This window comes from Prinia subflava, chromosome 4 (assembly GCF_021018805.1).
Source record: "Prinia subflava isolate CZ2003 ecotype Zambia chromosome 4, Cam_Psub_1.2, whole genome shotgun sequence".
NCBI classification, from domain to species: domain Eukaryota; kingdom Metazoa; phylum Chordata; class Aves; order Passeriformes; family Cisticolidae; genus Prinia; species Prinia subflava.
The window spans coordinates 44,028,213-44,054,397 of NC_086250.1; the positions used below are offsets into that span (position 1 = coordinate 44,028,213).

General features: G+C 41.4%; 2 protein-coding genes across 2 annotated transcripts in view; one reads left to right on the forward strand and one right to left on the reverse strand.

The window, feature by feature from the left end:
• Positions 1–18,467: 18,467 nt before the first annotated feature.
• On the reverse strand, positions 18,468–19,199 carry LOC134549456 (basic salivary proline-rich protein 4-like). Its single transcript, XM_063395000.1, has one exon. The coding sequence runs from the start codon at positions 19,197–19,199 to the stop codon at positions 18,468–18,470; it is 732 nt and encodes a 243-aa protein (XP_063251070.1).
• Positions 19,069–26,185, forward strand: part of NELL2 (neural EGFL like 2) — a 135,143-nt gene continuing 128,026 nt past the window's right edge. Inside the window, exons 1-2 of the mRNA XM_063396595.1 lie at positions 19,069–19,263; positions 19,442–19,570. Of these exons, the coding sequence (XP_063252665.1) occupies positions 19,209–19,263; positions 19,442–19,570 (184 nt within the window). The 5' untranslated portion in view covers positions 19,069–19,208. The remainder of the gene's footprint in view (positions 19,264–19,441; positions 19,571–26,185) is intronic.

Sequence of the window (26,185 nt, forward strand, 5' to 3'; positions counted from 1 at the left end):
AGGAAAATCACGTCTCTTTACAGATTTTCACATGTTTTATAAAAGTACTGGTGTGGACCAGTGAATTCAAGGTTTTTCAAGGTTCCACTTCTTCCCTCAAACACTCATAGCACAAAAGAAAACTTCCTTTAACAAATTTACATGACAGAAGACTGCTTGTTTATGAATAGATTAACAAAGGTGGCCATGCTGTGTCTGCACAGTCTGAAGACCTTTTACAAGAAATAAAAATGGTGGCAGTACTTGTAGCAAATTAAACATTTGGTTGCACAGAATGTATATCTATCAATTTTAAGTGAGACTACATAAAAAATATTTCTTGTTGTGTAAAGGTTATCATCTAAGCTATAATATATTCAAATTCAATACAAAATGTCATTTTACTAATAAATTCGTTATGCTTTGAAATTTCAAAGAAGTTAAAAGATCTTTAAAAAGCAATAATTAATTATGCAAATACAACTCTTGAAGCCTTTTTTAAGAGAGATGTACCCTTTAGAAAACTATCTGCAGAGAAATCTTCCTTCTTTTTTTGTCATTTTTCTTCTCTGCCTCTTCCATTTTTAATGATGGATTGCTGTACAGTAGGCTGAACACCACACAGCTTCAGTCTTCCCTATTAAATTAATCGAGGGACAGCATTAGATTTCTAATCTAGGACAGTCTCACTTCCATTCCCTCATTGCTTGAGGGCTCACCTGCTGTCACCTCAAGCTAAATCCTTCTCATTTATTCACATGAACCACCAACTTTCATGAGACTGCCAAAATAAATAAGAGCAGCGGGATATGGCCCCATATTTATTTCAGTAACAGCTTTCCTCAGTGTAACTGCTACACTGAATGACAGCAGGGCTGTGCTCCTCACACCCACTAGTTTCTAAGAGAACAACTTGATTTTTTTTTCTTACAGCATGAACTATTTAGTAAAGTTGTAAGAAATGTGTAAGTTAGGCGTGTCTTCCAAACCCAAATCAATATTTGTTTTCCTTGGTATTACGGTCCACTGCTATTCTGCTCAGTACCTCCTGGGGCTCTCTTTTTCTCTTCTTGACTTTTACTTGCCTGTTCTAGTTTGACTCCTTTCTACAGGTCTTGCAGTGGCCCATGTTTAGAAAGACACGTGACTGACAGAGCTACTCCGATGAAGTACTAGTGAATCAAGACTGAGATTTTAAAGCTCACTCAGAGGGTAAGCGAATATGACCAAAAAGAAGCAAAATAAGAATATGAAGAGCAAGATGAAGAAAAGGAAGAAAAATCCTTCTCATTCAGAGAACTGCTGCACATCAGTTGGAGTTGGAGACCCACAAAAGAGCTGGAGCTCAGTTGCATCCTTTGGCACTCCTTCCACCAGAGTGCAGGAAGTGAGTCCTTGATTACAGAGAAGAAAGCTAGAACTAGAACCATAAAGTGATTTAAATGCCCCTGGTAGCAGTTTAGGATCCTGAGGATCTCACCTCTTCCAGTCTTTTTACTGCACTCCAAACTCTATGTCTACTCTACTAATCTAGAGTTTCTTCTGCATCTTGGTGGCTCAGCAGGCCACTACAGTCAAGATGTGATTGCCACCAGCAGCATTGGAAGTAGTGACATGCTTGACATTAAATCTGGCCACCTCTTCAAAACCCCAAGCCTGAACAGTAAAGGCAGCTACTGCCCAGGGAATGGGAGAAGGATGAAACAGGGCAGAGAAGTACTCTGGATCAAGCAACAGCAGAGAGTCTTGGCAACCCATCTTGTTGCTTTGCTTAATCATAGAAGGATGGTTCTCTTACTTAAGGAGCCCATACAGGGTCTATCTTCTTGCTGGAGACACAGGGTATAATCAGTCTCCCAATGCTTTTTCTCCCTCTCTTCCCTTTGCATTTTACTGGAGCTGCTGTTCTAAGTGTCCCAGACTGATGCTACCTCCCTGTACCTCCTGCACAATCAACAGCAACAGGACTGGGCTGCGAGGCAGTGACACAGCAGGGGAGAGAGGAGAGGGGGATTCAGCACAGCTGGTCCACAGTGGGACCAGTGGGAGAGACACTGAGCCAAAGGCATCCCTGACCTTTGCCTTTTCCTAAGGCATCTGGTCAACACACAGTGTTGTATCTTGTTAAAAAGCAGAAGCAGGGCTAGAAAAGCTGCTGTTACTGCCTATCTCCATTTCTACATTCAGTGCTAGGTGAGTCCCTCTACTAAGGAAGCTGCTACTAGCTTTGTAAAACCAACAGCAGTGGGAATGCAAATCCTCTCCCAGTCTATACCTCTCCTATAGGAAGTGATAAAATTTGAGGGCAGCTAAAACTTTAGATTTAGGATCTGCTTCTGCAGAGCTGGAAGAAAGACTACTGCAGGTCAAAATCAGAGGATACAGACCAGTACAAGATGGAAATGTGCTAAGCAATGCAAAAGAAGAAAAATTTCTTTCCCAAAATCAGATTGCAATAATGATTCTGAAGAAATAAAGGCTATAGTAAGAGTGTAGTAAACTGTTCAAAAATTATATTTTGAATGATATTGAAGTATGGGATAATTATGAGTTGGAGAGTTAGAAGTTCATTACTCACTTTTCTGAGCTCAGTCATTACAGTAGCTCCATCTTGGCTACCTGCTTCAAAAGGACTAGAGATCCTCCACGTTGCCTACCTCCCCCACAGCATGTCACCCAGAGAGCAGAGTTACCATTTCTCATAGCCTGGTATCCAAGAGCATCTACAGCAAGCTACTGAGCTTTTGCAGAGCAATTACGAATGCAAGCCAGGAAGAGGTAGAAAGAAGTAGGAGGGGAGGGGAGAGAAAGAAGTAACATTTATTGTCATGGAAACATTTCTCTGCTGTATTGTTGCCCAGCACTGACAGATGTGATTTACCAAAGAGTGGCAGAATCCATCAGCATTGGCACATGTGACCCTGTGTCATGGTTTAATCCCAGACAGCAACTAGGTACCATGCAGCTGCTCCCCAACTCCCCACCCTGGTGCAACAGGGAGGAGGACTGGAAAAAGTTAAAAATTGTGGGTTGAAATAAAAACAGTTTTATAATTTAAATAAAGTAAGGTAATATAATGAATCCTATAATAATATCAGTAATGAAAAGGGGCAGGGGGTGAAAGAGAGAAAGAGATAAGGTAATAAAAGCTAAGAAAAACAAGTGACGTGCACTATAGGTGCTCAGCACTCAGTGCCCAGCCCATCACAAGCAGTGATTGACAGCTACCAGCCAACTCCCTCCTAGTTTACAGACTGGGGTATGGAATATCCCTTTGGCCAGTTTAGGCCCTGGCCATGCTCCCTCATGACATCTTGTGCAGCTCCTCACCAGCAGAGCATGGAAAACAGGAAAGTCTTTGACTTAGGCTTAGCACTACTTAGGAAAAGTTAAAACATCCATGTGTTATCAATATTATTCTCATACTAAATTCCAAAACACAGCACTGTATCAGCTGCTCAGGAGAAAATTAACTCTATCCCTGCCAAAACCAGAGCAGTGTCCAGCAGTTATTCTATAATAATTTTGTCATGCCAGGTCCTAGGCTTTCCAATATATTAGAGTTAACCATCATCACACTTCCAGTCCTCTGAGATATATATAGAGATATATACAGATATATCTGTAAGCACACATACATATATATATATATATACACACACACACATACATATATATATATACATATAATACAGACAATATTCCCTTAGGAGCAGATCATCCCTATTAGAGTTTGTTGAGTTCATTTAGTCTGTGACTTTGGGCTCTAGCTGGGTATCTGCAGTTTTGCTACTATTGCATAGCTTGTATATTGTAATCAATAAACTACTTGATCCCAGTACTCCAAGACACTTGCAGTAACATGGATACTTCACTGCTGATGAAGACAAATGTAGGATATCTGCAGACACCAAAATCTGCTGTGGGGCTGTTCTACATTCTAATGGTTGATTCTAAGTAATGTATTTTCTGACCTTGAGCTCTGCATTTATTTTTGAAGAAGCTTGAGAATCAGTTTCAAATTATTGGAAGCATAGCTGTAATCTCCATTTTCTTCCAAGCACATTGCTTTCAATTCCCATCTGTCCTTTCAGACACTTCCCCTATTAAATGGTCACAGAAGATGAATAACAGTAGTGTGAATTCTTCAAAATGGCATTACATGTTATTCTGCTATGTATTAATGTTCTGTGTTCTTTTATTTACGATAGCCTTGTGAACATTAAGTAAGATGGCATCCACATGGTCTTTACATCCAGCTGAAAAATGACACAAGCGTATTATTAAAATCCAAGGATGGAAAAAAAATAAAAAGTAGGAGAAAAGAAGAGAAAGTATGTTTTAGGTGAGAAATTAAAGGAAGACTCTTATTACTATGTTTTTGGATGAGCTCTTTCTTGGTTGTCCAGGTTTAAAATCTAGTTGTATAGTTAATGTAATTGTCAGAAGTTTACACACCTTGCTTGTAACACATATTGAGTGCTAATGTGTCTTTTCCAACTGATTTAATTCAGTCACTTAATATACACAAAAATGAACACTGCAAAATTTGTATTGCCTTTACTGGCTCCATGCACAGTGTATCACAGACAGCTTTGAGATCAAGGGAAGGAAGGTTTTGCTTCTATGTATTTTCTTCATATGTTGGAGTGTTCCAGCATTTTTACCTTTAGGATGACACAATCCATGTTGCTTATTTGAAGTATCTCAAGAGTATGGTAAACCTTCCCTAGAGGAGGACCACACAGTAGTTGATTGAACCATTTTCTACATCACTGCACCTGTAATAAAATATTTCAGTCTATTACATGTGAAACTATGTTCTGTACCACTTTCCTGTCTTCTTTAAAAGACTTTCAGGTCATGAAATCTGCTTCACCTCATGATTCCCCGTGCTAATGATAGAAGATAATTTTTAATTTTAATGCAAAGATTGTGATCTTTCGGGTCACCTCTGTGCACAGGCTCACCTCTCGCTTTCTGCAATGCACACAGGCATTGAGCTGGTTTCAGTTGTCTCTCCCTCCATTTATCACGTCATTGCCCCCAGGTTCAATTCTCTGAAACCATGCCTCACACTCCAAATCTCTTGACATTGCTTATGCTGGCCTTTAAGGAAAAATAATTTTAGGTATCTTCTCATTTAATTTCTTGCTCCAGAGTTTTCAGCTGCATTTGAGTCACATTTTCAAGCTTTTATCTACAAATATAAGTGACAAACACTTTTTAAAATTATTTTTAATTTTTTTTCATTAATGAAAGCTAATAGTCTCATGCAATTGCTTGCTGTTAGCCGTGGCCTTCAGGAAAATAGTAAACATCCCAAGAGTCAAAGTAAAATATGAGTGCTGCTGAGATAGCCATTAAAACTTCTCTGCTTTTTAAACATTTTTTTTTTTAAATGGGGAAACTGTATCATCATGAAGAACAAGAAAAGGGACCACTAAGTCATGCAGGGCTTTATGGTGGGAATAAGGTACAGGAACAGAAGCTTTGTGATGAACAGAAGGCACAGAGAAGAAAATATGTTTCTGTCAGAGCCATCTGTTGTGGATCTCCCCAGGCTCAGCTGTGGATATGGGTGGAGATCTTGGTAAGATGATGGAAGATTTATCTGCTGGAAGGAGTTTTTAACTTGTACATATAGTCTGGGAAGTTGTGCTACCAGAAATTGTAAAGTCCTGGCATTTTTGGATGAGAAGGTCTGCATGTTCTGCTATAAGGTCACTATATCAACCAGAGGTGATGCTGCTTTAAACTCAGAATTTTACAGAGTTACAAAGGAACTGGCTGTCAAAAATCATCTTTGATCAGGTGAGTGTAAATCAGTTGAAACAGGTCAGCAACTAAGGTTTTGAATTCAGAATGGCAATTTTTGTGTGCGTGTGAAATAAAGCTCAGTCGAGTTAAGAGCTCAACAATTTTAATGTGAAGGCTCAGTGGAGTTAAATGACGTCAGTGTATTATTTAACAGTTTTCTGGTATATTGCAGGCACAAGGGGAAAATGGTAGGAAAGGAGAGCTGACCCACCTGACAAACACCCTCCAAAAGTGTTTAAGGGAAAAAAACCTGCCTCTAATGGAAAAGGTACTGAAAGTTGGGACAGATAGGTCTCAAAGGTCAGAAAATGCAGAGATAAACCAAAAACATTCAAAAGCCTTGCTGAGCTGCACCTCATGAAGAAAACTTAAGGAAAAAAATAGCAGGAGATACTGTATCTTGTTAAATAAAAAGAGAACAAGAAGAGCTGCTGACTGACAGATAAAAATGAAAGGTTAATCCCAGGTATGGCCAAATAGTAAATGAATCCCGTTCCCAGGATCTGGAATAGAGATAGCACTGGGACGTGAAGGAGGATGGCAGGGTGATGGAAGCCATCCCTTCCCGAGGCAAAGCAAACAGAGGGCACGTTCACACAATCTGCTGCTGTCAGGTGAGGAGCACCTCTGCTGCTGCTGTGGCTTGGCCAGGTGGAAGGCAGCTGTGCAGTGGGCTCTGCTGGGCTGCCCTGATGTGGCTGCAGAGAAGCAAACCTTGCTCTCATGCAGCCCCTGCACCCAGTGCTGCCTGGCAGCTTGAGAGGCTCCATCCAATTTTGAGCCATCCTGAGTGAAAACCTGAAGAAAGGCTGGCTTCACCACCCACTTGGAAATGTGGGAAACTTAGTTCCAGCCAAGGCAAGCAGCAAGTGACACTTCCCCACCCCCAAACTCCAAGTTAGGCAGATGGCTTTGAGCAAACAGAAATTTTATTGTAGGGTTTGAACATATTGAAAGGGGAAACCTGAGCAATCTGCCATGGGCCGGGCAAACATTTAAAATAATTTTCTGGCATTAATCCTGACTATATCTTCTCCACTGCTGTGCTGGGTGAGGTGAGAAGTATTTGCTGGCTGCTGGGTTGATAATTATATTGGGGCAGTGAGAGACTTGGAGAATTGATGCTGCCCTAATCTATACACACGAAGGCAGCTGCATATGTATAAAAAAGCTCAGCATGTCCTGAGCTGTCAGAGCCCTGCACGTATCTCTGAAAGGCAACCCAATTGACTCCCATACCCAGCTAAGGAGCCAGTGGATGTGGGAGCTGGTCACTTTGAGCTTCTCATTTTTTGGTGGATGACCACGTCTGTTGTCATTGCTCAGCAGTCCCTGTCCTCTCTTCCCTCTCTGCTCTCTAAGTCCTTCATCTTGCTTTCAGCATGGCCTGGCCTTCAGCCCTGCCTTTCCCAAGCACCTAGTCTACGCCCCAGCATTCTTTCATTTCAGAAAAGCTGCAAGGATCTCTATGGAGTCCTTGCCAGTACACGGAGCTCTTCCTGAACACTCTTTTCCTTCAGTAAGAGTCTCTCTTACTGAAGAGTTCTTTGAAAGGAATGCCCCCAAAAATATTGAACCTGAATGTTTGTTAAACCTATTAAAGATTTAGTGAAAAAGAAAAATACCCCACAAAAGTAGGATTGAGTGATGGCCCAAACATTACTTCTATCTGTCCTGACACTTCACCTGATCAGTAGCTTCTTCTCTCCCCAGGAGATGGTGGCAGAGTTCTTGTCCTCTGCTGGTGCCATCTCTAGAGAGAAACATTCTGCTTCGTGCAGAAGAGCAAAAGAAAAAAGAAAGGAATGTTTGAGGGAGATAATCACAAATCCTATTTGAACACCAGAGAAGATCTTAGGGAAAAAATATGGAAGATAAAAGCAAATAAAAAATGGAATGAATTTCTCTAGCCTTAAGGAAAGCATTGAGACTGTGTGTGCTTCACAGGAACTAATATTTGAGTAAGAAATGACAGGGGATTAATTCTGACCTTGTGGAACAGCAAAGGCTGCTGGATAACAGGAGTGCAGAGCAATAGTGATGTTGCATGTGAGGGCAGCCTTTGGCTCAGTCTGGCTCATTGTTTTCCTTCATGACCTTGGTGTAAGAACTCGACATGCGCTTACAAAATCTGCCAATGACACAAAGCTGGTGTGTACAGCTACTACAGTCCAGAGGAAGACTTGATTATTATGCAGGAAAAATTAGATGACCTTGTGGAACAGCAGAACAGAAACAGCATGAAATTTAATAATCCAAAGTGCAAAATCATGCCCTTGAAGACTAATCACCAGAACTTCTGCTGTAGGAAAGGGATTCCTGAGCTGCAGGAAGGAGAGATGAACAAGTTGATTGACCATAGGATGGCCATAAGATCCACCATGCTATATGGCTAGGAAAACAGCTAAAGATGATGATCTAACATGTACCTGGTGAGAATATGCAGCAGAGTTGTAAAGGAATTAGTATCAGGGTAAAAGGTATTGAGCTCAGTTCATATCCGTTTCTGCTCATCTGTGTTCAAAAGATACTTTAAACTAATAAATGCAGGGAAATACAGGGATGTACAAGCAGCAAAGGTCAGATGGGGTAGCAGTGATTACCATTTCTGTGTTGTGTGCCCTTTATTCTCCTCCCTCCCCCCAAGCTTTCATGAAAGGTTTGCTGCTCAGGGTTAATGTTTTCCTTGAGTTATTCCCATCCCCTAAGGAATATTTCAGTCAACAGGCAAAGAAGTGAATTCCCCTTTCCACTGATGTGTAACTTCATGATAGGGGTGAGAAAATGTTTACCTTTATTTAATTCGCTAAAGCATGGTGACAGTAGGATATTCTACGGTGAGAGTCTTCTCATAGTCCTGGGAGATCAGTCCATGCCATCAGTCAGCTGTATCCTCTTTCTGCTCAGGGCTGAACAGGTTTGAGCAGGACAGATGGACATGCCAGCAGCATTCATGTTGTGGGGCTGGGTGCTGGCAATGACAGCTCAGGACCCAAGTGCTGGCCCTTCCACATGCTGCTCTCCCAGCCCTACTGCTGGACTTTGTGGTGACTCCATATTTACATTAGTGAAAGGAAAAGAGGCTCAAACCCAGCAAAAGTGCACCTCTGGAATTTTCCTCCTCTTTCTTCTGCTTGTCATGTTTTCTGGAATCATTGGGGGTCAGAAAATGGGAAGGAAATTCTTCGGTGGATTGGCCAAGTGGAGCTTCCAGCAAAGCCCCTTCCAACAGCACCGTAATCTGTGAAAAATATCTTGCCATATGGAAAGGCTGTTCATTTTTTTCCCTCTGTGCACAGTTGGGCTTGCCCCACATTAGCAGAGGCTATCTTTAGCATGTCGGTGGTGCTTTTTATGGAGAGATATAAAAACTCCCACAGCAGGAGTCCTCTGGCTCTGAGGCTGGGTGATGGAAGGAGGCTATGACAGGCTGCTTAGCTGGCCCCACTGCTCAGAACCATCTGCTTGCCAAGGTTTCTCAGCTCTGAAGAGAGAGGCAGACGCTGCCCTTCTCAACAGTGGTATGTCACTGTGAGTGTGGAGTACCGCTCAGAGAGTAGGAAAGATTCAGATAAAATTAATTGCAAACTATTTAAATAGACAAACAGGAGATGTTTTGTGTTATTTTCTATTGTAAAATAGTCCCTGTAGTAAATAAGAAAGAAAATATAGTAGTTCTCTCTTACATGCAATTCTGCAAGGCTCTCTCATAACTCATTCAGACCCCATTAATGAGTACAAGCAGTTTAAACAGTTTGTTTAATGCCCATATCTTTGCAGCTGCTTATGCTGAACATAATTTCCTTTCCTGTTGCTAGCTTTGCAACAAGTCACAAGAGTTATTTACAGACACCTTCGTTTTATCTAATTTAACAGCTTTGTGTTGTCAGCAGTTTTGCCATCTCATTGTATTCCCTCTCTTTCTGGTCATTAATAAATAGATAGGGCTGGAGGAAGAGTGGAATTAATCCCAGCAGTGATGCTCTGGCACAGTCCCTGTGGCATCACTCTTACCTCCTTTTCATCCCAGTTATCTGCCATTTATCCCCATCCTTTTCTCTCTCTTTTAACCCATAAAAAACTTTATCTCCTTCCCCAGGGCTACTGAGTTTCCTTAAAAGCCTTGTGGTGAATGATAACATCAAATGTCTCTGTAAATGCATATCTTGTGATTCTCTTTTAGTCAATATTTTGCTACCACTTTGTAACATTTGAAAAGGTTAGAAAAGCACAGTTTATCCTCACTGATAAGTATATCAATTTATCTCTGCTGAGCAGTGCTGACTTGCAATTTATTCATTCTGATTTTTTCTTTCTCTCCTACATCTGTAGGTGTTTTATAAGTATTTTAAATGATTTTCTCAACTATTTTGCACATTAATGAATTAAGGTTTTTTAGATTTCTGGTTTGAGGGTCATTCTTAAGAGCTGTTTTAACGATTGCTACAGTGTTGGCCATTTTCCAGTTACCCAGAAGAGTGGCTGTTTTAATGATGAATTACATACCTTTAATGATAAATTACGGTAGGCTGAAATTGTGCTCCATTCTTAGGATTTCCTCAGAGTCTCTGATGGATTCCATTTGGTACAATGAGTTATTGGAACATATATTTCTGACGTTCTTACACTAGTGATAATTTTAATATCTTTTACCCAACAGGACTTTCACACCATTACCTAGAACTTCAGAGTAAAGATTCACTCTCAGCCCTTCTTTTCTGGCACCCAAATGAATCATTTACCTTCAGTGCAACCTCTCCTCACCCTGTGATTTAATTCTTTACACTTAGCAGTCCAGTAAACCTTACCAGCTTTCCATATGTGATATACTTGCCTTGCTTCTTTGTCATCAAGCCTTTGACTGTTTTTGTGTACTTTCTGAGGTTCAGCTTGCTCTATGAGTTGTATCTTGCCTGTCAAATCTTTCATTTTATTTGCTATGCTTTAACTGAGTATCTTTTCCTGAAAGATGCTTTGGGGATAAAAATTAATTCTGGAATTTTACCACTGAAATATCCTATGCCTTCCTTTGTTTCTTTGTTCTGAACTGTGGAGATCTGCTAAAGCACAGGTTATAAATAGCTTCCACTCTAAAGTTATGAATAACATTTTTTAAAAATAATTATTTCTCTGGAAGAAAAAGACCTGGTTTAAATGCTGGTATTTTATCTTAAAATGCTGATATTTTGCTCAAGTTATCGATCTTGAATATGAGTCTATTCACCCAGACTTATAATTCTATCACCTTCAATGTAAATATTCATGTAAATCAATCATAATTATTTTCATCGTAATTACTGTACTTGTTGGGACCATACTCTCTGAAATAAATCCAGTAGTTAATGAACTCCATTACATGTAGTACTTCTTCATGCTTAATCATTTTGATTCACCGTAAGTGCTGTGTTTACAGCACTGGATTTGTTTTTTTCAGATCTAGAATTTTTGTGCTCAGGGTCAGTTTCTCCTACACGTTGAATTCTGTTCAGTGGTTTAGGTAGTACATTTTGACTCTTGCATTTTTCTTCCTCTAAACAAACTAATCATTGAACATTTTTTGATTTTCCCTTCTATTAAGAGTTTCTTATTCATAGTTGCTTAATTTCTTCCCAGCTTAGTACTGGTTTCTCAATCATCAGTAACCCTCCCCTTCTGTATCTCTGTACTTTTTGTTATTTACACACAGTGATGAATCTTCTTCCCCTCATCCAAGAATATGTTGTTTTACATGCTCAATTTATTTCTCAAGATTACACTGTTATTAGAACTCAAACCCAAGAAGGCAAGGAATTTCCAGCTTCTGTTTCCATCAGTGGTTATGTACTGAATACATTGACCACCACCTGGCCCGATTAACAGCCTGCCTCCCATACCCAAGCCTGTTAAAATACATGATCCTTAGATCTGTATGTGCTTGAATAAGTAATGAGTAGAACTACAAGTGATGTTCATGAAAAATGCCTGGTGCTCAGACTTTTGAAAAACAGACCACTTAGATTAGGACTAATCAAGCATTTTATGATGAAATAATTTTCTGCTAGAAATAACTTGAGAGTTAGGTGCTCACTAGCAATAGAGATAAGCCAGGATGAAGCACATGTTGTAATCAGATGAAGCAGGTACTTGAACTGGTCATCCTAGCCCTACGTGCATTTTTGCTGTTAAGGGGACAAGGAGTAGGATCTAAAATATGTGTCTATGGATGATAATTTTTAAAAACATACAGGCACAGACCTTTCTTTTCCTTTTGTTTGTTCAAAAATTTAAATAATGGAATTTATTTAGTATCATAGTCAATAATGAATTTGCTATATGAATTAAGAATTTAAATTTTGTGGCTTAAAAAGCAATGCCAAAATAATGTAACATTTACACTCTAGAATTTTGTATTAAATTAATTACCAGACTGTTCTAGCTCTTTGGAACTGGGCTTTCATTTATCCCTGTAGGACTAACCCAGGAAGTGTGGGCTGAGGTACAGCCTGCATTTCTTCTTCCTAACAATGCAAGTCAGGGTTCCCTTTGGCTGCAGGGAGATTTGGTGAGACTGGGACTGGGCATGTTTAGTCTCTGCAGGGACACAGAGTTCAGAAATCTCCAGGCACTGCCAGAGTGCAGAGCTCTTCTGAAGTACCTCCCAGTGTCTGGCAGCCATGCAGCATGTCCCAGCACTGCAGGAGCTGGCATGGCTTTAGAGGTCTCCTAGCAGGAGAGCCAGATGTGGCTCAGGTGTCTGCACCAGAGTGTAAACCCCTCCCTCACTACCCAGGTTTCTCCCTTTCTTCTACATTTTTCTCTTTAGGCAGGAGAAATCCGAAGACCTTTAAGAATTGGACTTTGATAATGTTACTGCTACTACATGATATTACACCATTTGAAGGCCTTCTTAATTATTTGATAGACTGGTAGAATCATTGAAACCATTCCCATTTCCTAATATATATAACTTTGGCTATGAAAACCATACAGATCAAGTTTGAAAAGCCTATTACTTGTCAGGCAGTTTAAGAGATCCTGTGCTACTTTCTCTCCTGATACTGCAGAAGCAATTTGACTGTACTAGGAGATGTAAAATTTGTATCTTTGAGGTCACAAGCATACTTTAAACTATTTTTTTCCTCTCTCTACATGCAAGAGCCAAAGTCTAGCTTAGCTCAACTGAAATGGATCCAACTAAATGGATCATGACTGTTCCACACCAATCCCACTCAGGACACACCAGGCAGACTGGATTTTTAAAATTATCAATGTTAGATTTGGCAAATTTGCTGATATGGCAGCTTGAGAGCATGGAAAAGAAAGGAGAGTGTCTGTTTTTCTTTCTGAGTGAGTGAGGTCTGGGATGAGGTTGAAGTCTTAGGACAGGGTCTAGACTTGGTCTATGATCCAAAGTTTCCTGAAATCTCTTCTCTGACTCTGACCATGACTTAAAGCTGTAAAAAAAAAATCCCCCAGTGTGTATGTGTCAAACACAAACCTGTGCTCTCTAAATTGGTATCTTCTTTTAATGGCAATAAACTTGAAGAATTCCTTGAGCCTCTTGCATTCATTAAAAGTTCTGCTGTCAAGTATGAATTTGTTCTAATTTGATTCTCAGGTACTAGATGGTGTTTTCCATTTGCCTTCTACAGAAAGTCTTCTATTCAAAAGGAATTCTCTCTCCATTTTAGTACTTGCAGATGGAATTATCTTATTATATTAAGTGATGGAATAAAATTACACCTACCTTCATTTAGGGACTCGTACTCCAACCAATGTCTGGCTCTAGTGAGGGCTGCCTAGATTTTTTTTTCTCTATTATAGGAATAAAACATAGAAGACTAAAGTCTTTTCATGCCAGAGTTGTTATCATAAATATCTCTGAAGGATATGTTGATTCCTTTTTTAATAGGGGATAATAATTCAGATGAGAAAATTATCAAAACACAGAGCACAGTTAGGTCAAGGTAATTTAACTCTAATCTTGCCTAATTGTTATTGTGATCTGGACAGACAGAACTGAGATAATTAAATCTTGGTCATGAACTATCCTCTTCTTATTTCATATGGTTCCATGTGCCAAATACAATGCCAGCAATCTTAGCTGACATTTTCTGTGAAAAGACATTTTTAGGCATCGTAATGTGTGAAGGCTGCCAGCAGGGCAGTCTATCACTTCTACCTTACATCAAAGGGATGTGCATTCCCTTGGAGGAGGAAAATAAAGCTGATATAAAAAACAAGACTTTACCAAGGAAGGTTAATGTGGGGACCTTGCAACCTGGAAGATTCTGTGTTCAAATTTGGGAAAAAGACAGCACAACCAGCACTTTCAGACTTTCTTCCTTGCCCTTGAATCAAACAAGAATCTTTGGGAAAACTCTGAAAAATACCTTCATCTCTACCTCTCATTAATGTGATTGCCTCCATTTCTCTTTCTGCACTCAGAAGAATGCGGCTGTACAACAACCTTGTGATTCCCACCACGCCTAGTGCTGCTTCTCCACTGCTGACTGCACCAGTCCACTTGCCAAAGCTGCAACCTTAGGCTCGAGGTGTGAAGGATAATCAAGTGAAGATGGTATAAAAACCCAGGAAGACGTGAAGCATTCAGAGACTTAAGGTGTCTTCCTTAAATAGCTATAGTCTTTGTTTCTCAGCTCTATTTTCTGATAGAAAGTAAATTTTGCAATTACAAGTGGGGCGATATCAAATCAGTATGAAACATTCATAACTGTAGCTAAAATTGGATGATGTCTCCTCAGCTGATGCATGCTTGAGAGGGATGTCTTTGATGCCAAAGCTTTTTAACAGGCCTGATACTGTCATTGTTAGGTGTGTAGCTTACTCAGTTTGTCAGTCTCTGCTGGGGCTTTGCCAAGTGCTGGATTTACATCCCAAGTTCTGCTGGTCAGAAAGGCAGAGTGTAGCCTGCAGTGTGCAGGATGCTAATACTGGTACCAGCTCGCACCTCAGGGAGGCTGCAAGACCAACAAATTGCAAGGAGAAGATGAGCAAAGGAGTTGCTGTGCACGCAAGCCTGTGTGTGAGAATGAGGGAAAGAAAGAGCACCTGTGGGAGAGGACTTTGCTAAAGGGCAGAAAGCATTGGGCAGTTGGGAAAAGAAGACTGTGCACAGTCTTCTGTGCTTCGCAGATACAAATATAGGGGCATATGTGCTGAAGGGAGAGGGTACCACAAAAGAAGGGCATAGATCTGGTCAGGAGGCCGGCAAGATAAAGCTATCTGATAAACAATTGTGTTTTATTAAAAAACAGCATCTGAGCTTTGTTCTTCACTGTTGAAGCCATCATTTAGAGAACAAGTGGAAATGGGTATGGTGGTCTGACTTTAGTCACTCATGGCATTTTACACATCATCCAACAACTGTACAGTTTGTACATATGTTTTCATAGACAGAAAATGTGGATCATAATGATATAATGGTGAAGACAGAACTCCACATTGAAGGGTATTAACAGAAAGTGCTGCAGTGTAATTTGCCTGTGTTTTCCCTGACTGTAACTAATAAAAAGTCCTCATCCCCAGAAGTATCAAATTTACTCAAATTAAAAAGCTGCTTCTCTGTGACAACAGACTATTCTTCTTGTTCCACTTCAAAAAGTATTAATTATGGAACATCATGTTTTACAAATTTTTTTGTATAAATGCTGCATTGAAGCACCATTATAGTGTTGAGTAAACAACTCTGTGTGTTTTGCAATATATTCTCAGAAAAAAGTTGCATCAGTGTTTTATAAGTAGGTCAGTGCCAATTCCTTATGTATTTCTTAAATTCACATGAACTATCCAGATTCCAGCATAGAAATACATGGATAAAACTACTGTGAATAAAATATTCATGTTTTTCTTTAAAAATAAATAGACCCATATAAGCTGCAGTAAGAGAGGTAATGCTTTCCTAGTGCAGGATTGTCTCCTGCATGCTTTAAGAGCTCTTCTTGGTTCAGTTTATTACCATATAATTAATATGAGTGTAATTAATACGTGCATAATAAATATGAAATTCCCTTTGCAGTGAAAGGGGGTTGTAACACATCCCTTATTTCTTCATTCAATATGAAAACTGTTGTAAATACTAGATATGGTGACTGATTCCAGGGTTGTCTCCTCAAGAAGCCTTTTTGCTTATACTTGGATAAAATGGGTTTGTGCTTTTGTTATGTCCATAGCTGTGGGATTACAGGATGCCATTTCATCCAAGAGGTTTTGTAAAGAGAAGGTTGTTTTACTGTAGATGTAGTAATACCTGTGACCAGGTGGTATTTCAAAGAAAGCCTAAGGAGAAGAAGAGCAAGTGCAAAAGATTACTCTTGTCCTCCATAGATGTTCTCTTGAGTAATCTCACATCTGGCATTTGTAGGGGTAAAATCAAAAACAAACCAAGCAAACCAACAAAAAAACCCAAACCAACTCAAAAAAATCCTCACCAACCAACCAAAAATCTCCCAAAACCAAACAAATCCCAAACTACCTCTGAGACATCTAGTCTCTGGAGAGCCTTGAAGATTGCTGAGGCATGTAAAGATTAGTATCTGAAATGGGCTTCTTTAGACAGAAACTTTGTTTAACCTAGAAAACACTTTCACTGATGCATGGTTATTAGAGATATATGCCACATCATTTTCTTAGGTCTGTCACCCTTTCCATGTGTGGAGTAGATGGTGGCAAGCCTCAATATGAAGTGCATGTAGTTCTCTTCTCTAAAAGAAGAGAACTACATAGCTTCTATTAAAAAAAAAAAAAAAAAAAAAAACCAACAAAAAAACCACCCCAAAAACCCCACAAAAAACAACAAAACAAAACAAAACCAAAACCACAACAACAACAACAACAAAAACCCCCACCCCAGCATTCCAGATATCTGAAAGTATAAAACCCATTTTCTTTCAGGTATTTCCATAATATTTAAATTTAAGAAGCGACATGCCCCAAAAAGACTGCAAAACTGTGTATTTTCAGAGTGATCAGAAAGTGATTCTGATCATTCATGGTTAGACAAGTATTTGAAACATTTAATCATCAATATAATATTCCTTGTGTTGGTAGAAATCCTCCTATTTCTGCTCACTTACTCCTTGGTTAGCTGAATACTCTCACTATTGCCATTTCACATAGCAGAAACACAGCTCCATGTAATGTGTGTAATGTCTGCCCTGGGCTCCACATGCACCTGGGGAAATAGGTAAAGCAGGTTGGATGGTATTTTGAGCAATTTTTCATGTATGTGAGTAAGATTGGCCACTCCTTGGAGATCTTTAGAGAAAGAAGTAGATTATTAAAGGAATGGACTTCCCCTGATTTACATGCTTATGTTGCTTTGGCAGCTTCAGCAAATGAAAAATGTCACTGTCTGCTGGCAGCTGCAAAGGACTTGGGGCAGATGTTTGCCTCTTTTGGTTTGTTCACTTGTGTGCCTGACCCAACAGGCAGCACGGCTCATTATGCACCATTATTGTTCCAGATATTGAACCTATTTCTTCTCAAATTAATTGCTTCTGGCTGACTTATCTGTAACCAACATGATTGAAATAGCATGAAAACAATTAGTGATATGTGGCTGTCGCCTGTTAGCTCTCCCAAGGAAACCTTTGTTAAGACTGCTTTGGCAGCCAGTGGATTTCATGAGTTTGAAAGCACAATTCCACGTCAGCAACCGGCTGGAGACAAAGCTGTGCTGCAGAGGAGGTGCCGGGCTCACTGGGGTAGGGGTTGGATGTGATGGCTATGACTGTGCAAGACACAACTTCAGGGGTGCTGTGTGACCAGTTACACAGGTGGTACCAGCAGCAGGGTTCTTTCTTTTTGGTTTGTTTTCAGACCAGTTGCAATATGAAGTGGCTGCACTGGCTTCACCAGCTGGAGAAGAAGCCTGTAGCTCTTCTGAGGGTGACATGCATGTTGGGCATGCACTGGAACTGAACTCTAATGCCCATGCTCTGATTTGCGTTGAGGGATGGGTTGCATTTCCAACTTTCATGTACAGGCACTCCTGTCTCTCTCTTTATTTTTTTTTCTTTCTTATAAGAAAGAATATGTTTGCTTTGTATGGTGCTTAGTATTTTAATTGGTTATTTTAGTCCAGAAAGGAGATATACCATGGACTCCCATGGTCATCTTGGGGGAAAAATAAAAAGCAAGGGAAATAACCACTTTCCCTTTCAGCCTTCATAGCTATTGTTGAGAAAAATGTGAAAGGTTACTTGTAAAGATTTTATTTTTTTGCAAAGACCATAGAGGATAAACTTGGGGGAGGTCAATAAATACTGGAATCATCAGGTGACGTCAGGGTCTTACCGACATGCATGTGAAAGTAGGGAAGAAAAAAATTAATCCCCCAATCCTTCATCCTGCAGAATTTCACAAACTGGCAACAAGACATTTCTGCCCTGCACATTGGGAGTCTGTGAAAGGGAAGAATAAGGCTATTCTTAGCCCCCTTTATAGGCACACAAAGTACGGCACAGAAATGTCACTTGCTGGGGCGGGAGGAGGGTTTGTTAAAGAGGACAGGACCGCTGTGTAGAATCGTCCTTTATGGCAGGGCAAACGAACCTGCCGCTGTCAGCCCCGCGCCAGCTCTGCACATCCCCATCTCAGTCAGCTACTGCAAACGTCCTGATTTCTTCCCTTCCCCCCAGCCTTTCCCAAATTGTTTTCATTCGTGCTCAGAGATCAGGCGGAGGCTTCGCCAGACCCTGGACGGCACGGCCTCGGGACGGGAACCAAGCGGTGCCTTCAGCACGGGCACACGAGCACCGCCGACAGCAGGAGCGCGCCCCGAGGGTCACGGCCAGCGCCCACCGGCCGCGGCGCCGGGGGCACAGCGCCCTCCCCGCCGCGTCCCCTCGAAGTTCCCAGCGGAGCCCCCAGCGCGGCTCCCGCTCCCCGGCACCTCCCCCGGCCCTGCCCAGCCCTGCCCAGCCCTGCCCGGCCCGGCGGAGGCGGTGGGCGGCTCCCGTGGCCGTGGCATAAACCGGCGGCCCCTCCCCGGTGCCGCTGTCCCCGCTGGACGGCGGGGAGGAGAGCGGCGTTGCCGGTGCTGCGGGCGGAGGCTGCGGCCGCTCTCCAGGAGGGCGGCGGCGGGCCGGCAGCGGCGGGCACGGGCGCGCCGCCTCGGGCTGCCGCGGCCTCGCTCGCTCGGCGGCAGCGGCGGGAGGCTCCGCCGGGCTTCCCCATTGTCTGCCCGCGGGCGGAGGGCTGCGCTGCCCGCACGCCCCCCGCCCTCGCCTTTGTGTGCTCCGGCCGGCGGCGGGGCGGCGCGGCGCCCGCCGTGATGCGCGCTGCGGGGCGGCGCAGGGTCCGTGCCGCTCGCTGAGAGGCGGGGAGGGACCCAGCCTGTGCCCCGGAGGCTTTTCGCCCGTAGCAGCCGGAGGAGGGGGACTATGGACTGAGCGCATCGCTGTACCATGGAGTCGGGCATCCGCTTGAGCACGCTCTGCCTTCTCCTCTGCCTGGGACCAGGTAGGCGGATGCCGGACCCGCCGGGAGAGCACCCGGCAGCGGGGCCGGCGCAGCTTGGCAGGGCGAAGGCGATGCTCGGGCCGCCGGGCAGCCGCAGGTGCGGAGAGCGGCGGAGGAGCGGGCGGGGCGGGGCTCGGAAGTTGCGGTGTCGGCGGCCGGGTGACACTTTGTGGGTCAGTTTCAGGCTTTGGCGTGGACCCCTCGCTGCAGATCGACGTGCTGTCCGAGCTCCAGCTGGGAGGCTCCACGGAGGGCGTGCGCCAGGTGCCGGGGCTGCACAACGGGAGCAAAGCCTTCCTCTTCCCAGGTACGGCCGCCCCGGCCCCGCCGCCGAAACGGGGCGCTCCCCCGGGTCACCCCAACGCGGGAGGTTTGCTCGCTTTGAGACCTCGGCATCCCGTCCCTTCCCTTCCTGCTCGCTTTTCTTCCACTCTTCTTTACAGCTCCGCTCCCATTATTTCATAATTTTTTTTTCTCTCTTACCCCATTTTTTTTTTCTTTGACTGGTAGACGCTTAATTAAAGTACAGCAGGAACGGGGATGGCAGATGGCATGTTTTGTGAGTCGTGGGGTGCGGTGATGAATAATAGCACCACCCACTCTACCGCTTTACTTGGGAAACGCTAAACATATCCCGGTTCCAGCTAAGGAAAACCTCACTGAAAGTTTTATGTGAATCGAGCAAAATGCTGAAATGAAGTGCCCCGGAGGAGGGAGGCAGATGGCTGGAAATAAGAACACCTTTTTTTTTTTTTTTGCCAAAGGAAACTGGCCCTTTGGCGATTCTGTGACATACCCCTCCTGAGAAACAATGAATGAGTTTTGGTCTCTTCTAGTGCTTGTGATTGTTTCTTTGTTAATATTGGGAAGTGAAAGAAAATGGTAGTCTTCTGTCTTCTAAAAATACATTTAGGAGTTTTATTAAAGATTATTAAAAACTATTAAACTTTCTGATATTGTAATTCATAAAAGACTGTAAAATAACTCTCAGTATCTAGTTGAATATATTGGCATTGGTTACATTCCATACACTTGCTCATTATCAGTGTGTTTTTGAATTACACTTTATTAACATACTGATATGTTAAGTGAAGCTAGAGTCAACAATATTTTTAGGGAAAAGCCTCAAGTCTATCTTAATAAAAAAGCCTAAAACTGGCCTTTAGAAGCAAATCTCTTCTCTGAAAGATGATTAAATGCACCTTATAATCTATGACTAAACGGGAAGAAGGAATGTAGCTCAACATCTGATGAAGAATAAGCAAATCTCCACATCAGCTTGCACTTTTAAGATAGGAGAGCTGCATTGTTGGCTTCTTGTGTCGTGCCACGAGTTTAGCTTGGATCCGAACAGATTCCTAGTGCAACAGGCAAGATGCTGTGCTTCACATACAGAAGAGTTATGGTTTAAGGGAGATAAGATCTGGAAAGGGAATTTCTTTTTCATGTTTGTGTTAATGAGATAATTTATCAGGAAGCTAATAGTTGCCAAAGGCTTTTTTTTTTTTAAGGTGACCTCTCTAGCGATGTTCTTCCCTGGAACTGCCAGCATGTGTCACTATGGACATGAATGTGGAGACACATGGGCACATGTGTTCAGAAACACTGGCACATGCTGCCTGTAAACATCTGTGATGGGCTTGTGGCTGCAGAGCAGAGACCTCTGTGAAGGGAGTGGCTGCTTGCAATGGCAATGCATTCTGTGTCAGTGGGATTGGTGTCCTAAAATAGCTGTAATTTTTAAGGCATGGTTCTCAGTTGAAGCCCCATTGTGGACATAGCCCCAGGCTACACTGGATTGGGGTGAGAGAGTGGTGGGGGGAAGCTAAAATTCACTTTGTCTTCAGTGGTAACAGGATTTGAGGTTTAGAAGAATAAAACTTTCTGATATATTTCCCCAATGTCAGGACAAAAAATTACTGGGTTACTAAAGAGTTACTTTTTCAAGTTGTTCCCTCTTTCTTTGCAATTATGACTGTACATAGTTCCCAAATGTGTTAACAGTTTATTTGTAACAAAAGAAGACAGGAATTTTAAATTTTCACAGCAGCCTTTTTATTTTGTTGTGAACAATCGAAGGAATAACAAGGATGAAAACACTTGTGTCTAAATGATGGCTGAAGTCACTCAGTGTCCCTTAGGAAGTCTTTAATGCCCTGCAGGACTGGAGATAATTTTCCCTGCTACTGCATAAGATGACTACTGATTTTTCTTATAGTGAATTGGGAGCAGAGAGGTTTTCATTTTTGAACTTGCATTTAGAAATAGAGAAATTTCCTTCCTTGATCAGACAACTAGGTCCACTTATTCATTTCTGTTCTGCTGTTAGAACTCACACTTTGGAAACACTGCTGCAGTGTGTGCCTCTTAATGTATGTATTTGCAGCATGTGAATTTCAAATACCCATGTGTGTTGCCTTGAAATTTGGTTTGTCTGTGTGGGTTTTTCCTTATTCCAGCTAAAGTCTTAGTTGTAGACAGAAAAGATTTTGTGAGAATGATGCAAATTATTTTAAATGGTCTTTGAACTTTGTAAGCTCCAAGTTGTGATCCTTTGCCTCTTGTTTTCTTCAGATAGCGACTCTTTTCTCATATCATATACATATTTACGACACTGTAGTATGTTGCCTTTTTGATAGACCACATTCTCAACTGTTGTAAAGCCTTACTTTACATAAGCTTAAGGCACTCAGAAGTCCTAAATGCTGTTCTGTATTTTAGAAGGAAATGATGAATGTGGCATGTTGAACTGCCAACAGGTAATAGACAATTAAAGATATATGATGGAAAAATTATACCTATAGTTAAAGAAGAATACTCTCTTTACTTCAGTTTCTAGGTAAAAAGTCAGTTTTGACTGCTTAATTAGATGTAGCATCAATTTTCAATATAGGAGTTTAACATCTGATTGGCTGTTCTAGCAAATTCTCCCTTGTGTAATTGACTTTTCAAAGGTACTTGTGTTTCTAGGCCATATAAAACAGTAAGCAGTTACTCTCTAAAGGTAGTTGTAGTCTGGCACTGTCTAGTCAAGGTAATTTAGATTCTACTCCTTATACAGTTCCTGATTTAGAAATAATGATAGTAATTTGAAATTTCCTGTTACTTGGACTCATTTTTTGTGTGCATGTACTTGACTTCAGCAGATTTAGGTGCTGGATTCTAAAGCTTTTTAGGTGTCTGATGCTCCTTGGTTCTCATGAATGGTAGCAACAGAATGCCACTGTAATCTGGGTCTAGTTAGCTGCAGGGACTTCTTTTTCTGGAAATGTGATTTGCAAAGTAATTGTAAAAGTGTAGCTTGTGGGAAGATACAATTATGAATAAAAAAGAGGAGGAAGTCTTCAAAAATGTTAGTGTTGCTGTATGTGAATATCTGCCAGCACTTTCTAGCCAACAGCAGATATTATTATGTCAAAATATGTTGAGAGGAAAATTACTCCTCTGCTGGTCAGAGCAGCAGAACAGAAGTCAATATCTGTATCACAAATGTCTCTCTGTTGGCAACTGTTTATAGAAGTCAGTGAAATTTTCAACGCCTTTGTTCTTTCCTTGCAAAACAGGGATGACACTTGGGTAAAGCCCAGACCAGATGGGTGGACTCAAGTGTACTTAATGCTGTTAAAGAAGGCTTTTGGAGAAATACACATTGTCATTCTTATAGTTCTTTTTTATTTTGTAAGTATACTGCATTAATTTGATTTGAGGACATAGGTGAAAACGAAAGTCCAGTGTAGCCATTTTCCTATGCAAATATGGAAATCATATTTCTTCAGGAGGACTTGTTACATATGTTACTGCAGGGGAGTTTGAAGAAGTAGACAAAGCCACAACAACAGAGGCTGAAGGATGATGAGGGTTTTGGATGACTGACTCAAGTCTATGCTAGGAGATCTAACATTAAGCTCATACAAGGTCCCAGTGAAGCCAGGTATTTCACGTGGCAGTAGGAAATAGCATTCTGAGGTGTGGCAATCTAATGAAGGGCTGCAAGAGTGACTTGGTCTCCTCTGGCATTTCATAGATAATAACATTTTGTCACCCTCCCTTTAAATTCTGCATTATATGTATTTTATAGGTAGAGTGGTTTGATAGCCTTTCTGGGTTTCTCTTGGTGAGAGCAAATACTGTTCATCAGCCTCTCTTTGTCCAAAGAGTGTATGTGTGTGCAGGGATGGAGACAGCTTCCAACTGCCTCCAGCACCAGTGGAGAGAGGAAGGTACTCTGTAAATCGAGGGATGAGAGGCTAAAGAAATGAAAGTCAGCTGATGAGTAAGGACAGTATGTGCCCATCTAATGGTGTATATTCTCCTCAAAGGGAAGGCTAAAAGGTGGACAGAAGAGTGCAGTCAGATGGTTACAGACACAGATCCATGCATTTAAGGAAAAGATAAAAATAATGTATCAGTCATGAAAATGTGAGAGCTTATGTATCTGAGTGCAGAATTTGGAATTTATTCAGAGGAAGGACAGTTTTAAGGCAAAATATGTTCTATTCTGATGGGGGTCGAGATGTGCTATAAAATGCCAGAATATAATTGAATCTGTCAGTGGGATGAATGAAAGGACTCAGCAGTACTGTTCTTTGAATTGGTGCTGGGTGGCACAAAATGCTGGCAGAAAAAAGCCCCTCAAATTGGCTTCTTGTTACAAGTGGTGTGTTACCTGTTGTTCTATGACTGGATCATGAGTGTGTTCTTTTAAAATACTAGCAAGACATATCTTGCATCCTTTGGAAAGTTCACTCTATTTTGTCTCATGTTGTAATCTCTGGACATTTACTAAATAAAGAAGCTAAAAATAAAGGCTTAAAAGCAGAGGTGAGTAAACTTTTTGTCACAGAAGTAGGATTTACATTGCCTATGCACTTCACACACACTGCTCTTTCCTTTCCACCTGTCATGGAAACTATGGACAGATGCTTTCTCCAGGTTCTAGCTGAGCCCGCTGAAAATATTACCGTTCCCAGCTGCTCATCACTGCCCAGAAGCTAGAGGTTACTGTTCCCACAACTCTACCAAAGCAAGAGATTATACGAGTGTTCCCATGTCTGCTGATGGCAAAATCAGCCAGCTTCAGGAGCAAACCTGGCTGGCTGCAGTGACATGGATTAGAGAGTCCTGTAAAATCCCTTCTCCAGCTGTATCCATCTCCCAGAGGGGTGGTAACAGACAGCTGGGAATGAGGATGTTAATGTTGCCAACTGGATTAGCTGACTGCAGAGTGAATACCTATCTGCAGCTTTTTTTTTTTTTTTTTTTGTCTTGCATGTAAACTGGTTTCTCTCAGAAGCATTGAATCCTCAAAATGTGGGATCTCCATCATTATCCCCATCTGTAGATAACAATAGTTTTAATCAAAGTTTAATTTCAGTGGGCACTAGCATGTTTTTTGATGTTGGAAATGCCTAATGTAAGCAATTGCTCTATGACAATGTGGCAACCAGAAAGGTTTTGGTGTATCTGGAATAACAGCAGAAGCTTCCCCTTTGCTGCCTTCCACTTCTGGAACTTTCTAAAGTTGCCTCTGCACCTGTGCAAACAGTAAGCATTGTGGTAGGGCACTGCCAGGATTATGATTAATGCTGCTGGGTGCTGAAGGAGAGCCCTGAAAAGCTGGGCTGCTTTTGCTGGTCTAGCTGCTCCTCTGAGACATACCTTTGCTCCAGAAGAACTTAATACTCAGCAACCTCTTCTGGGAAGGAGCAGTAGTCGTAGCAAGAGGAGGTGTTTGTGAAATGTCTGCTGCTTGAAGACCCCGCCCAAAAAAGGAAATAGCATCTGAGGATCCTGCATCAGTTCTCCATCCTAAACCATGAATTTTAATGCATGGAGAGCTATGACACACTTACCCCTACTGAATATTCATGAATATGCCCAGAATTGGAGATTGTGTTGCTTGCTAACTGGTTGTGCTGGTTTATCTGTAAAATAAAGGGGGAAAAGTTATGGAAGAAAGACTTAAATATCATAAGCTTCTGATTGATGCTTGTAATTGTACAGTAGAGGCTAGGGCTGAGAAATGGGAAGTGAATGGGAACCTAATGTACGACAGATATAGAAACGGAGACAAGAAAAGCTTGCAATCCCTGAATGTAGTCATTAGTGCAAAGTTGATACCAAAATAATGTTAAGGAATGACATAAAACTTGACCAGTGGCATTTGGGCATTGCAACTGTCTCTTGCTGGAAGTTTCTAATAAATATTGTTGCTGAGAGTGTGTTTGAGGCATTAGTATCACAGAAATATAAGTGTTAAGCAACCAAGTTGTTTTAAATTCAGCTCTAAAAATTGTCATTATCCATCCCAAGGAAAGGTATCTTACATAGTGTTATTTTGTTGTCCTTTTTTTGTTTTGTTTTCTTTTGATTTTTTGCAGTGGGCTTTTTCTGAGGAGGGAAAGGTAATAATCTCAGAGATTAAACATTCCCTTTAAAGCCTTTGAGATTGCTTTTTTGTTGTTCTTTGTTCCGGGGTTTTTTTTTTTTTTTTTTTTTTTTTTTTTTTTTTTTTTTTTTTTTTTTTTTTTTCCCTTTCCCCATGATTTTTTTTTTCTTACTTGCATCTCTTTCCATGTGTCTTGATATGGACTCTTGTCACCTTTCAGTCTGTTAAATTCTGGCATGACTTTGGTGGCTTTGCCTGGGCTTGGTAGGACAGCTAACATCTCCAGTCTCTGATATTTCAGCCTTGGAAGTGAATTAATACCTGCATTATTTATTAGCATGGTGTGACTCCATTTAAAGTAGTGTTGCATTCTTGTGGACTTGAGCCTGTGCTTTTCACAGCCAGGTTGTATCTGATACCTGCAATAAACTGAAGTCCCTTGGGGGTCTGTTTTCTACTGGGACAATGATGAATCTCTAAAATATTTTTTTAATGACTGTCTGGTTGTTCAGGTTAATGCAAATAACCGTGTAT

Excerpts from the sequence above, each read along its gene's own strand:
- LOC134549456 (XM_063395000.1), bottom strand. The coding sequence starts at position 19,199 with ATGCGCTCAGTCCATAGTCCCCCTCCTCCGGCTGCTACGGGCGAAAAG.